Raw genomic sequence first — 15,007 nt, 5'->3', positions numbered from 1 at the left:
GGCCCCGCTCTAAACACTCCCTGAAGGTTTAGAGAGACTCCTCCATGCCGGAGGACTTTCTTCACTAGGTAGAGCTCATGAGCATAGCTTGGGAAGCGCTTAGGATGCTCACGGTGACTCTTGGTCTCGGTTTGGGGGGCACGCTGGAACAAGGTTTGCTTTGAGAGCAGGTGCGGGCTCACCCTCCATGGTGGTTAACGTTGTTGCCGGGCTCCGACACCGGTGTTTCTCACATTCTGGTAACCCGCCTGCCTGGCCCCTCACCTTGGTGCATTCTCATTGTTGCCATCCAGGGGGATGAGAAATCAGCAGGGAGAGCCAGAGGGGAAAACGGCAAGGCGGCCCGGGAGGCGCGCCAAGTCAGACACGACGAATCAGTTGAGAAAGTGGAAAAGAGAAAGCAGAAAAAGATTAATATAGATGAAGCTGAAGGTAAACCTCCCTCTGTCACTCACGTTGACACAAGTGAAGCTTTGCTTTCCGTCTCACTAACCTCTGTCTCGTACAAGTCCTAGCTGCACAGGAACTAATTTGACTCTACTAATGCACTTTAATTCGGACACTAGTGTCCACGTGTGTCACCAGTTAGTGTCGTGTGCCCTTGTGCCCTTCCTCTGGGCAGAGCTAGGGGCTGAGGCTGGTTTCTCACAGCGGCCGTGGTCTCCGTGTCCCACAGAGTTCTTTGAGCTCATATCCAAAGCTCAGAGCAACCGGGCCGACGACCAGCGGGGCCTTCTGAACAAGGAGGACCTGGTGCTGCCGGACTTCCTGAGGCTGGCACCCGAACCCGCCTGCTCCACACCGCAGCACGCCCAGGAGAACGGAGGTGGCCCTGGCCGTGCTCATCGCTCCGCCCTCAGTGCCAGCCACCAGTCCCAGAGCCTGGACTCCACGCTCACCGGCAGTGATACCAAGGAGCCTCTGGCCAACCGGCGGGCCCTCCTGCCCCCCGGTGGCAGCCGAGCCAAGCCACCTTTCACCACACCCCTCCCCCCTGTCCCCTATGCTGCGGACTCCTCCTGGTGCGGTGAAACTGCTGTCCGGACAGTGGACGATGACAATGTAGCGGACTTGACTCTGGTCGGAGAAGGGGACATCAACAGTCCTAACAGCACTCTCCTGCCCCCCACCCTCAAGTCCACTTCTCAGCAGGGCAGGGTCCTGGAAGCCAGCTTGACGTCCCAGTCACCCTGCCACAACACTGAGGGAAGCTATGTGGATGTGCGGTCCAGCTCAGGTATTTCCGGAGTGTGACCTCTCTGTGTGCCGAGTGCATTGCCATGGATTCCGTTCACCTTGAGGGGCGGTGCCAACTCTTACAGCCCTTCACACTTACTTACATGCACTTTACACTGAGCAAACAAAGACTTCTCTCATTCATTTTCATATATTTTTGTCCACTAACTACAGCTGACTCAACCAGATTGTTTTCCATTTAATGATGAGTGAAAAACATCAGCGGTATAGTAAAAGAGAAGTATGAGGCAGTGTGAACCTGTGGCAGACATAGTGGTCAGTGTGGCGTCAACTGAGCTCCTGCAGACACCTTCTGAGAAGTGGCCCTGGAGTCACCGTGCTTAATTCCCTGTGCCTGTTCGTGAAAAAGCTCCGGGAACAGGTGACCCGGGGTAACAAGAAGCTGCGACTGGCCTTTGTCCTTTTGTCCTTTGTACGTAGCCGGCGTATCGGTATCTTGATAGGGTGCACGTAGACCCAGGAGAACCCTCTCCGGGGTGCCACAGCACCCAAATGGCAGGAAAAAAGCTGGACCTCATCGTTCAAAGGCTTGTGCTCATGTTTTTCTGAAGTTTCCCATGACTGTCAACTTTGATGACAATGTCACTTCCTTTAAACACGATTGATCTACATTCTGGTACACTGGCTCCTCGTGTTACACATTTCTGAAGATGCAAACACTTCCTGATGTATTTATTTATTATAATTGCATTTTCTAAAATTGTGTCAAATGAGTACGCTCCTAAAATACCTGGTTCTTGCGGAGTCAAAGCAGACCCATATTCACGCACTCAGCTCACAGGTGCCAGTAAAACTCACCCAAACACTAAAAAAAAAAAAAAAAGTGTGGGGTCAAAAAAGTTCAGCTCACTTCTCCAGTGTTTACAGCTTGCGTCTGGTGTTTGTGAATGTTGGTGATCCATAAAAAGACCTTTTACGGGTTGTGACTTGGAGTTACGAACAAAACAAATTACGAACAGAATTCCAGTTCCAGTTGTGTTCGTAAGATGAGGAGCCACTGTCTTTTTTGTCTTGTTTAAAAACTTTTTCCTGTTCCTTCTGCGAGTCAAATGCAATTCAACAATGTCTGCAAACTGCTCTACATTCCATTATGTACTGAAACTAAAATGTGTTAAGTTCACTCCAAGCCCATAGATCGTAAATAAATGGGATTTCTTATTTTATGTACGTGATCCTGTAATATATTCCTGAGAACTCAAATAATTTATCTTTGTTGTTTCTATTCCTGTGCAGAGTGAAATGTACTAATAATGTACATACAGTAAATAGAGTACCAATACCATTGTTGAATTGCAAACTATTTTTTTCTAGATCCTTCTTGTTCTCAGTAGATGCCTTTTGTAGATAACTATGCTGATAAACTCTGTACTTGTGTGTTTCAGATCTAATAAATGTTGCAAGTGAAATCACAAGTCACTCTCTTCTGTACGTCCCATGATCTGCAAAAACTGGCCATTGTGCATGTCTCACCCGCCATTCCATCCCTCGCTCCCTCAGAAGGCCCAGTGGGTCTGCCCACGTCCTCGTGCAGGACCCGTGTCCTCTCCCACACCGGACCTGTTGGAGCCGTGCCGTGAGCCTCAGCCAGCCGTGTGCGTGAGGCTCACAGCATCATCCCCATTCGTCCTCACGCTCTTTCACATGGAACTTCTCCACAGTGATCCCATCTCTTTTTACTTGTGTCTCTTTGCTCTAATTGTGTCGAATGAATACGCTCCTTTGAGCTTATTTGACTAATGAGCCTAATTGAGAAGTTGAATCAAGTGCAGCCCCTCATCTTATCTCCGAACCCAAGTCCCTGCTTACAGAAAGTTCCATGGAAGGGAGTGAACGGTAATGCGCTAAGAGGCGAGACGCGAGGTTCCCTGGGTTTCGAGCGTATCTGCGCAGCGCAGGGTGTTGGCTTTCGGGGACTGCAGGAAGCACCCGCATCTTTGTCCCCTGCCAGCACGTCCTTCCGGCACTCTGTTGGCCCTTTGTTCACACGCATTAGCCATGCACGGAGGCCGCTGTGCTGAATGCCTAGTTAGGGCAGCTTTGTAATACACGGCCAGTGCTATTCTGCGAACAAGACCTGTGTCTGTTTGCCCAGAGTGCACAGGCACCCATTAACAGTGCCCTAATTGGCATCCGTTTATTCATTTACGCTTCTGCTCTCGTTTCTTTCCCGCGAACATCCAGAGACAAAACGGCTGTGCTTCTCCGGGTGAAAACGACTTCCTTTCTTCACCGGTGCAGTCCTCTGACCATCGGCAGCCAGAGTCTCTCAGTAACCCGGATGCCTTGGGTTCCGCAAACGGTCCTCGGGAGGATCGCGTTTTTGTTGCTGTTGAAGTCGCTAAAGGAACGATTCTGAGTATTGATACTTCGAGTTCGTGTGTTATATTACTTTGCCAAAGTTTAGCAGCCAAGCATTATCTAATTGTAAGGCTTCAGCCAAAGGGGGTGAAACGTTGTAATGTGAAATGTGTACTGTGAAATGTTCAGGTTCAAGAACAGCAGCCGTTGGGTGAAATGGGTTGTAACGTGTGGGTTACTGGGAACGTAAGCGAGGGGAGGTAATCGAGGGCATTCCGTGGAGACCGCCTTCCTGCCCACATGGATCTCTCCGGGCTCTTCGTGTCCCACCTGCCCAGGCTGATCCTCTGGAACGATGTCCTCGATCCGTCTTCTGAAGTTCTCCCTTCTTCGCATTTCTCCTCCTTCGGTTCATCTCCCAGCAGTGGTGCTCACGTTGGCGCGCGCCCTGGGACGAGAGCGCACAGGAGCTTGCGTCACGTGCTCGCAGCTCTTTGTGCGCCAAACGCTCTCTTACGGGCCTCAGGGTGTTCTCAGCTGTGGCAGGAAGAGTACGTGTGGAGCCTCTTGTGTTCGCCTCCAGCAAATGGCGCAAAGGCAGGTACGCGGAGAAGAGCTCCTGAAACACACCGGTACGCCTCCGAGCCTGCTGCTCCGGAGGAGAGCGCGTCTCCGCCTTGCGTGGCTCTGCATCTGTCTTCATTTAAATGTGTATATATAGCGTCCTCGTCTTGAAAGGTGAATCATCAAAGGACCATTTTTGCACGTGGACGTACAATGGAGGCCGGGCGCTGAAAGGCGCTCAATCAACAAGAAAGTCCCGGAAGGCAGAAGGCAGAAGAAGATGAAAGCGGGGGGTCGGCGGGAGGCTGGAGGCCGTGGCCACAGCTGCGTGGGTACATTCGTTAGGAGGCGGTCGCTACCGGTGTCGGCAAACCCTCGTACGTACCAGGGTAAGGATACGAGGCTCCTCGAACCCCGGCTCCGCAGACCGCTGGCCACGTCGGCGCTGCGAAATAAGTTGAACCACGAGCAATTTGTCAGATGCCATCGAGACCTTTTATTTGCCGGTGTGAGAGGAAAAGCACCGTGCGCATCAGCCCATCGGGGCGAGATGTGAAGAACCCTGGCATAAGCCGCACAAGACTTAATTAAAGCGTTAAATCACCACCGCGCTGCTTTTTTAAGCGTAAGCAATAACTGTGCCAAAGCATCCACTCGGCCAACTTCGGCACGGTGTTTGAAACACTTGATTTTTTAGTGCTTGTAATATTTTTAAGAGCTGGTACACGGAATGGTCCTCAGCCAAGCAGAGTGTTTTTAATCCCTGTCAAACTGCTCCGCGTGTACAGTGCGTACGGATGGGAGAACGGCGGGTGCTGCGATTGGCCCGCCGGCGAGGAAACGTCCTCGTACCTGTTCGGTTCACCCTGCTAGGGTTACATCTCCGCAGTAAAAGGGACCTACTGTATTCGTGGTTATGTGTCTTGATTGCCTCCGGAGCTGTTAAGAATGAGCGTTGGGACTTGTTGTGCCTTGGACTGTTGCAAGGAACCATCTCCGTTCACGAGGAACTTGGGTAAAAGAGCTCTTTTACTGTAGTAGATCACATTACCGTATGGCACTTTGATTCATTTGTTGTAAGAAAAGCAACACGGTATCTGATTCATTTATACAGCCTGGTGTGTCGGGGGGAGTAATTCGGGGTAAGTCCCGTGACCAGGGCTTGTGTAGCAACAGTGGGAAGTGGGGCTCGAACCGACGACTTTCAGGTTACGGCTCCCCGTCCTTAACACGCTGCCCGCTGCTCCCGAACTTCTCAAAGGCCGTTTTATTCATCGACAAGTGGCAAGTTGGCCTCGGCACCCAAAGATGAGCGAGGAACTCGCTGGAGCAGCGCTTGTGCACTGGGTTTCACACAAAGAGGTGCAGCACCTTAGACCAAGAGCTCCTCGTGATGTTGAGGAACTCGCCCGGTCACTACCGTGCGCTGCCAGTAGCTGGTCCGCAACTTCTACAGCTCCGACCACGAAGGGGTTAAGGAGCCGTGGTCCCACCGGGCGCTCCGTTGGCCCAGAAGGGCATCAACCAGGCAACGTCTCTACCGGCTTTTCTGAAGCTGGAGGCAGCCCTCGCACGGTCGGGGTGCTCCAGTCTGCCCTGCAGCCCCCGCACGCTCCCAGCAGCACGCGGTGACCAAGCAGACGCTACCTGTTCAGATCCCGAGCTGCTCACCTCAGTGATCCAGCAGAACATCCAGATTAATAAATGGGTTGCCAGTTGCTTTGGAAAAAAGCATAATCTTAGGAAACAATAATAGGGCACATGCGTACAGCCGATGTCACGGATGGGACCGCAGGGGAGGGAGAGGAAAGCTCTCAGACGCGGTACTTTTTGGGGTTTTTTTTTTTTTTTTTCTTTTTCCTGTCCATAATGATAAGGTTCATCGTACAGGATACGTGGATGTCACTGTTTGGGAATCCCCGTCCCGGAGACCCCGCAGGGCTGTAATCTAGTCCTGCGTGACGGGTCTGGACTTGGACCGCAGCTCCCCGGGAGCCATGGAAACGGTCCGCCCACACGGGATGACTCCGCATGGGTGTTAATGAGTGTTCGGGGGTCGGGGGGGAGGGGGAGGTTGCTTATTGCTTTCTTCTCCAGTCTTTACTTTGAACAGATCTGTTGGTTTTGGAAAGAAAAAGTTTGAGCTGAAAGCACCACCGCTCATTCCCTCTCCGTGTTCATCACTTTGCACCGAAGAAAATGATTTTAAATAACGGTTCTCAATTCAAAGCGGCACATTTCCTGTTGGCGATGAATTGTATTTGGTCTCCTATTGCGTTCATTATTTCGGCGGCGAAAGTAGTTACTTTCGAACGTGGATGTCGATGTTGCAGGAGGCGTCGCTCCGCGTCGCCCTGCCCGTCTCCAAACGTTTGCTTATATGGACTAGATGTGGGTGTCGCGGCGCCGAAGACGAACGCGAAGCTGACGCGTGAGCGAGGAGAGGAAGAAGCTCAAAAGGCTGTAGGGGGGAACGAAGGCCGTGTCTCAGCAATGGGCTCGGAACAGAAGCGCTCGTAGTGCGCCTGCCCCACTGTGCCGCTGCGAGTCGCCGCAAAAGTTCACCAAGGACGCTCGGAGATGCACCCGCGGCCGCCCCCGGGGTCCGTCCTTTCCCCGCCGTCAACCCTCGCGCCCATCAGGCTCCCGTTCCCCCCGCGGCCCCGTTCCTCAAGAGCCGCTCTCGGCCACGTTTGGCGCCTCCGACAATTGGTCTCGTCTGCAGTCGATCTCAGGCTCGACAGTTTGCGCGCTTTCGCATCGCCGTCGCTGCCAAGCGCCACATACCGCCGGGGCAGTCGAACCGAGTTCGCCTAATAAAGCCGTGTGACGGGAGGCAGCGGCGCGAGCGCCGTACATCGCGGCAGCTGCCCGCCCCTCCTCTGCCGCCCCGCCGCGATCCCACACGCCACCCGGCTGGAGCCGGTTAACAAGAACACCACCTAGTGGCCGCTGACGCGCTTGTTGCACGTTCACCCGCGCAGTCCCGGCGGGTGAAGCGCAAGGAGCGGGCTGGGCGTGTTAGCTGGGCCCCGCGGCACACGGCTTCGGAGAACTTTTCCCGTTCGATAGCCCGGAACTCGTCGATCAGGACGACGGGAAAAGCGGAACAAAGCAGGCTGCGCCGCCAGCGCCCGAGCGCCGGAGTTCGGCTAGTTAACGCGCCGCGCCCCTCCGCTCCGTACCCGGCTCAGCGTTATGGGTCGTACGGTACGTCAAAGGGTGCGGGTGCGCACGCGGTGCAGCCGCTAGGGGGCAGTGCAGACATTGCGCGAGCGTCGCACTCCACCCGGCGCGCTCAGAAGCCCAGGTGTTTATTTCTAAGGAGACGGAGGCAAAGGAGGCCTTTCGGTTCTGCTGCCAAGGCCGAGGTGCCGCGGAGGCCTGTGAGCGAGGGAGCAGAGAATAAAGCTGGGATTATTCATGGCACACGGCACCACAGCCCATCGCAGCCCATCGCACCCCGCTGCACTCGGTCGCCTGCCTGGGTGTCGGCGCTGAGAGGCGTACGGTTATTCACATCAATTAACGTGGTAATCAATTACAGAGCATTTAGGCTTCTTTCTAGGACCGTGCTGAGTATGAAACAAGGTGGTTCATTTTCCGAAGAAAATCACGTCTTCTCCATGTATAGCTCTAAAAATCGCCCGGATCATGATGCGTTACTCTAGTAAATAGTCAGCTATCTTATTTTTGTATGTCTTGTCCCTTTGTTCGGCGCTCTGTGTCACTGTGTGAGAAGAGCGCTCCGTAAAAATGCCCTGATGCATGTTATGGAGGCACGGACCGCTTCCATCTGTGTCCGGAATGTTCCGACACCGACGACGTGGAAAGGAACGCGCGATACTTATGTTTCCGTTCAGCCTCGGACCGCGGGAGGGAAACGAGCCTCGTTTCCTCCCGTTAAGCGAACGAGCGCACGTCCGACAGCTTTTCTTGAACGCGATCGCTGTGGGAACTTTACGGATGTGGGCCGCGTTAATAAATCCCTTCTGCTCGGCTGCTCGCGAGACGGCAGCCGAAGATCCACTGCAAGCGGTGCAGTTAGGTTGTTTAACTGGAATGGTGGTTATTACCGTGTTTGGTGCTACCTAAATATGGTGAGTCATTAATCTGAATATTTGGAGATATAAATCAGTTCCTGTGCTCCAGTTTTTCCGCATCTGTGGTCCGTGGAACACCGCCCCCCACCCCCCGCTCCCCCGTCGAGGACCTCCGTGGCCCGTTCTCAGAAAGGTCCTCTTGCTGTGTGGCCTGAGGACCCGTCTGGACTCGGGTCCCGTGAGAGCAGTTATTCTGGTCGTGTCCCGCGGTTGCCCCGCCCCCCCCCCCCTTGTTATCATTGGCACATCGAGCCCTCGTGGCCCTGATGGCTCTTGCTCGTCCCCCACCTCCCCCACTTCTTCTCCTTGAGCTCACGGAGCACTTTGTGTCGCTGTGTCCGACCGGCGCCCAGCCGGGGGAGCCCCGCAGGGCCCGACGTGCGACCATATGACCCGCCGGGGGGCACAGGGTTTGTCCATTACTGCACAGCTGCTCTGTGTCATCCTCCGCAACAGCGCACCACAGCTGTCTGCACACATCACACACGCAGCCCGTCCTGAGGTCACGTGCGTGGCACCGTTAGCTGCGTCGCACTCATCGTCCCCCTTGGACACGCGGCACCGTGAGCAGGTGAAGCGGCGGCGAAGGGGCCGGAGAACCGCGTTTAATTAAAGCATCACGGAGCACAGAGATCCCCTGTGGCGACTCCTCCTCTGCGTGGAGAGAGCCCGTCGGTGGAGACGGCGGCGGGAACCCGTGATTCAGCCGCTTGGCTCGCTCATTGGTGAGGCAAACGGGAGGGCGGGGGGTTTTTGGGTTCCGTGGGCACGAAAGCGCTAGGGGGAAGGGACGTTATTATGTTGTTATGATGGTGTGCCCACAGGAGGATGACTGATGGTCACGGCAGGACGCCGATTCAATCCGTAAGAATCAGATGGCACCCGGGGACCCCCCGGGGACGCCTGGGGAAGGGCTTCGCCGCGGCCCCCGTCTGCCGGCACGGATTCTTCATTGTCGAGGCAACCGTGAGAAAGAAATCCTCGGAGCAGGACGGCGGTGCGCGCGAGCGTGTGAGCGAGAGCGCGCCGCGAGGCGGCCCCGATCGCCGAGCGACGGGCCGCGCAGGGACGGCCAGCAGATGGCAGTGCGCGTTAATGACAGGACCGCTCAGGCGTGACCTGCCCAAAGCGCTCGCGGTGCTCGCGGGTGCCTCCGAGCCGCAGTGTAATTCAGAGCTCCGTCTTCCGAGCTCCCCGGTCAATCTCTGCGCTCTTTCATTCACGGCTTCCGCTCCCGAACCACGCCGACTGTCCCGAAACACGGAACCTTACACACTTACAGCGACTGCTGGACCTGTAAAGGCTGGCGCCCGTGGTGGGTAGGTAGGTAGGTGCCGTCAAGCTCGAGTCGTCTCTTGGCGACCGCTCGCGTGCTCGTTGACGCAGGGAAGGGCACATCATCGTGACCTTTTCCCACAGTGTCCGGCTAAATCTGTGCCGCCAGTTGTTGAACCTGTTGGATGTTTGCCGAGTCGAGGTACCCGCGCTGCCCCCCTGTGGAAGACGTCCTGATCATGAGACTGTAGAGCCTGGTTCATGTGGTGGTCTATAACAAGACCGTCTCCTACTGGGAGTGTCCATCCCTATGGATCTGGACATCAGAGATGGGCGGCAGCTAACGCAAGACCAGTGGAAAAGTGTAAAAATACACACGTATGTTACGTCATGTTGCACGTTACTTATGGCAGGGTTCCCCAGGTGTATCTGGAAGCACACAAGATGCGCTCGCATGGAGAAGTTTGCCGTTTTCTCGGCCAGATTGATTGACCTGAACAGCACGCGTTTAATGCTCCCCCTTTAGTTGATTGCGAGGGCGAATATGTTGCAGACAGCAAGAAGTCCTGTAAAGGTCACCCCGATTCAGTCAGAGGGCCCTCAACACGCTGAGGTGAGCTGAAAGCCTCGCATGTCTCCAGGGCTCTACCTCGTTACATTCTGCTCCACGTGTTTCCGAGGGGTGCGCCGACTGACGTTCGCCAGCACGGTGCTGGTTCCTAACCTTGGGATGCACGAGAAGCAAAGAGGGGGGTTTACCTTGCTCTTACAGTCTTCAGTAGAGACGGTGCTGTTGCTTTTCAGCGCCTGGGCTATGCGTTCGGGTGTGGGTTCGAATCTGGCTCAGTCCGTGTGGCGTTAGCATCATCTCCCTGTGTTTGCGAAGGTTTACTTCTGGTGCTCTGGTTTCCTCCCACACTCCAAACATATGTGTTTCAGTGCAGTGTATCTAGCTTCAACAGTCACCAAGGGGTCAAAGTGTGAGGTAAAACCAGGTAACAATCATTGCAAGTCGCTTTGGACCAAAACATCGAGTAAACGATAAAATGTCGAAGTCTGAACTTTCTGACCCTTAATTTCTGATTGGCTTCCGTTGGAACGACATGCCTCTTGGAAGTGTTCTTTGACGATTCTTGGCTCACGTAGCCAGAGATTCTTAGAAATGTTCTCTTGATGTCCTCTGTCAACGTGCTGTCTGTCTGCTGAAACCCTGCTCACCCCGACTCCACACCTTGACCTCTCTGTCTTCAGGCAAGGAGAGGAGATCCCGGGAGCGGAGGAAGGCACCTGCGGAACCACACAAAAGAGCGCTTTCCTGCGGACCCCCTTCGCTCCCAGACGCTCGAGGCGAATCGCCTCCGCCCGCCAACAGGATCATCGATGTGGATGGAGTTCGGCTGGAGGTGGCCTCTGTCGCGGAAGAGCAGCCAGAGAGAGGCTTCGGCGGCTCCGTATCGGGGCTGCGCGGCTGCCGGGGCAGGGTGAGGACGGCCGTGTACGAGACATCTGACCTGCCTTCCATGGTCGCCGCCTGGGCAGAGGGCGGCAGGGCCGAGAAGAACAAACACAAGGCCACTTTTGTGTGAGGGACGCCGGACCCCTGCTGATGGATTGCAGTAGACGACCCAGTGCCGGTGCACATAAATCACTGCATGTTCTCAGTGTGCAGCTGTAACTCAAAGGGCTGCTTTTAAATGTAGTTTCATTGCTGTTATTTGGACAGATGCTGCGTAATGTGTCTATAAATCTGTTAAAGGACCGAGAGGAACGGTAGGGGTCATCAGGAAGGCTACGATGCCCGGATTAGCAGCACTTAACGTGTTATTAATGCCGCGCTGGCAGCTTTTGTTTCCACCTGGCTTCACCTTGTGAGTAATGGCTGCGACGGGAATGCGAGCATGTGAGTGAGTCCAGGAAGGTGTGCACACCTTATAATATGCGTGTTGTTTCTGTGGGCGATGCAGTTCCAGACCCTTCCTTCCATATGCGTAGGGTCACAACCGTGTTATTGCTCTCCGTTCCCGACCAGAGCTGAGAATGATCCGCTCGGAAGTGTGTTATTACGTGTCGCACTTCTACACACTTCTACACGTACAAGGACCTGAGCCGCATCACACTGATCCAGATGTTTCTGTCTCTCGGAGCCGCCCGCCGCCGGCGGTCGAATCATAACTGTTGGGCTGCAGGGCGTCTTGGATCCATATCTGCGCTAAACGCCGCCTTTCCCCTAAAGCGAGATCCATGTAACTATAATCGCCTTATTAATCTGGACATGCACTGAATCGCAAAACTGGTTCATGGGAAAAATATACACATTTGCATAGAGACACTTCTGCTCTTGAACGTGTAAATTACCTGTGTGTGAGGCTGACAAATTCAGCATCTCTGGAACAACCTTGACTGGTTTACCTGTACCAAGAGAAGCTAACAGTTAAATTAATAAAGAAATAAACTGAAAGAATATTCTCAATAGTAATTAATTATATAAACTCAGTTTAACATGAGTGACATTCTAGTCAAGCCATTAAATGCAATTGACATTCCTCTAATAGGTAAAATATGAATGTTTCAATACCAGATACAGAAAGTAAATCCGTAAACTGTTATTGCTATTAATATTCATGTAGCTGATATCATGAGGGGGTTTGGCCGGGTCCTGCTCTCCGGTGGGTCTGGGGTTCGAGTCCCGCTTGGGGTGCCTTGCGATGGACTGGCGTCCCGTCCTGGGTGTGTCCCCTCCCCTTCCACCCTTACGCCCTGTGTTACCGGGTTAGGCTGCAGTTCAGTGCGACCCCACCTAAGACAAGAGGCTTCAGACAGTGTGTGTGTGTGTGTGGCTGATATCATTGTCCAAGGAGATTTACAATGTTACAGTATGTTTGTATGCTAAGCTGCATACAGTGATTTTCCCTTGTATGCAGCAGGGTAATTTTCAATGATCTGACGCTGCAGTCAAAATCAACATTTTCTGTCTATTTCTGTCTATATCCCGCATTTTCACCCAGGAGTGATTACCGGGTCCGTGACGTGGTGCGGATCTGATCGATCGCCGCGGGACCTTTAAATGTTGTTTGCTGCTGTTCAGAGGAACTGGCAGGGCAACGATTTTTCTTCACGACAAAGCAGCTCCGTGAGGCCGAGCTCTTTGGACCCTTTCCCCGAAGGCGAGAGCGCCGGCAGGGCGGTTCCGCGTACGACCCCTGACACCGAGCAGCAGAGCGGCGCCTGCAGAGTGTTGCTGTGGCCTTACGGCTCTCCGTAGTGCCGAGTGAACAAAGCGCCTCGTTCAAACCCCCCTATTGATTTGCGTCGCCGCGCGATGCTTGGAAACGACGCTTTTGAAAGGTGCGTTTCAGCCATGAAGATGATAACATTGTGCATTAGATCCCCCCCACCTCTTGGATTAATGAGCACCGAAACCCCCCCCGGTGCTTCACTGAGACAAAGCTCTCATTGGTCAACAAAGCAGCAGGTAAAACTTGATTTTCTAAAACACTGACAAATTGAGGACGGGAGGCCAACCGCAGGCTCAAAATGCGATTTTGGGAACTGAATTTTTAAAAGGTTGCAAATTCCGATCCCCGGAGTCACCACTATCGCGCCTTCAGCCGGGTAAAATATCAAGGTGTGGCGCGTATGGAGCGGAGTAGGTGGCTGTGGGTTAAAGTGAGTAATGGATATCGATCCGTTGTAATGTATGAAGTACAAGTGCATTAATAGGCCATTGATTAGATGGTTGCTTTTGTTCATTTGCAGTGAAATACACGCACGCACGCTCCTACTTGATCAACCACTACAATAAATACTGTCATCGGTCTTGGTAACTCTTCTGCACGCTGAAGGCGGTGAGAAACCACCGAGGAGGTGAGCGAGCGCTCCTGAAAACCGTCTTCGCACAGGTGCAAATACGTGACACACACCGTGTGTGTGTGTGTTGGGGGGGGTGTGAAATATGCGCAGACCTCAGAAACGCGTCGGACTCGTGTCAATACCAATTATGACACACATGGTGTTTTATCGATAAACGCCAGTAGAGTTTATTTTCACCCCGTGCTGTTATTGGTCAATTAATAATCAGTTAATTGAGCTTTCTGCCGAAGGGCGTGTATCTCTGCTGCGGGCTCCGCATTAATGATCTCACGGAATAACATACTTTGCTGGTACCCGAAGAAAGACTATTCCTTTACTTAGAGCTGAAATAAATACATAATAATTATGGATTAAAAATGACGACACTTTATTATGACACTGACAAGCAGCACCAGCTCACCGATGAGCCAGACTTTCCCTCCAGAGTGTCACAGATACATGAAAGTACCGGTGATACAGGCCATATGTAGAGTTTGCAGGCAAACATTGTTCCTCTAGCATCATGAGACGCATTTACATTTATTTAGCAGACGCTTTTCTCCAAAGCGTCTTCCGACAAACTCTATGTAGTGTTATCAGCCCACACACCTTATTCACCGGGGTAACTTACACTGGGTCGCTCATCCATGCGTCAGTGAAACACACTTCCTTTGTGTCACTCACACACAATGGGTGAACCTGAACAGCATGTCTTTGGAGTGTGGGGGGAGACCAGAGCACCCAGAGGAAACCCACACAGACCATACAAACTGCTATGAGAGAACATGGGTTCGAGCCCCCCTCAGTCTGCGTGGACAGACTGAGCAGGGATGTTTGAACCCATGTCCTCTCACACCACCCAGGCGCTGTGCCGCCGTGCCGCACCGACAGCCCGTCGCTGACGCGACCGCTCGGCCCTTTGTGCGCTCGCCCTCCTTCTCGCTACTCCGTGAAATGTCAGAATGTTGAGGACAACGGCGAGCCCTCGGTCCTCTTTAAATATTACTGCGAAAATGAATTATAAATGCAATGTAGAATGGCGCGCTGACTTGTCGACTGTTATTACCGAGTCGCTTTTCAGTAAGGTGTGGACTTTCTGTGAAATCGCCGTCAGCCTTTTTTCTCCAGTAAAAATTCTGTGACATGTTTTTTTGACCCCGGAAACATAGAGCGCATCCTGCTGTTGATTCTAGAAAACTCCGCCCGGGAGCGGAGAACGAACGGAGGGGAAACGAGCGAGCGGCGCGGACCGCGCCGTACTCCGGCGCACCATTTATTTACCGTTCGCTAAGATGTTGCAGGAAGGTGACAGCATAGTGACATTTGAGGCTTTTATATCTGTGGACCAATGCTTTGATTCCAAGCGAGGTGGCAGTTGAGCCACCAGTCACCTGTTTATCCTGCACGGCCCTCGCGAAGCCGCAAATGCTCATCACCAGCAGCGATTAACGAAGATTACGATTCCGATCACGCCGCTGTGTCTACGCACGACTTGTTTACCTAGAAGTCACCGCCAGCCTCTAATGCTGCGCACCCTTGACACGTCACGGAGGCGCGTTTGCCTCACCCGGGGTTCGCCGAAGGTCTCGCCTCGAGGGGAGTAAGTGACAGCCGGGGAAGGTCAGGGTGGCAACGAGGGTCGACGAAAGCCAGCGCTGTTA

At 53.5% G+C, this 15,007-nt stretch overlaps 1 protein-coding gene across 5 annotated transcripts in view; it reads left to right on the top strand.

The window, feature by feature from the left end:
- Window positions 1–11,749, top strand: part of rgs12b (regulator of G protein signaling 12b) — a 57,064-nt gene extending 45,315 nt beyond the window's left edge. For 2 of the 5 annotated variants that reach the window (XM_029258878.1, XM_029258879.1), the window contains 2 exons: window positions 294–432; window positions 677–2,589. In XM_029258878.1, coding sequence (XP_029114711.1) covers window positions 294–432; window positions 677–1,254 — 717 coding nt within the window. In that variant the 3' untranslated portion in view covers window positions 1,255–2,589. Of the gene's footprint in view, window positions 1–293; window positions 433–676; window positions 2,590–10,748 lie in introns of those variants that run through there. The other 3 variants (XM_029258881.1, XM_029258880.1, XM_018737946.2) reach the window with 3 other exon arrangements.
- The last annotated feature ends 3,258 nt before the right edge of the window (window positions 11,750–15,007 follow it).

This window comes from Scleropages formosus, chromosome 16 (genome assembly GCF_900964775.1).
Source record: "Scleropages formosus chromosome 16, fSclFor1.1, whole genome shotgun sequence".
In the NCBI taxonomy this organism is placed as follows: Eukaryota; Metazoa; Chordata; class Actinopteri; order Osteoglossiformes; family Osteoglossidae; genus Scleropages; species Scleropages formosus.
The sequence above is the reverse complement of the archived record's forward strand: the minus strand, read 5'-3'. Positions and strand labels throughout refer to the sequence as shown.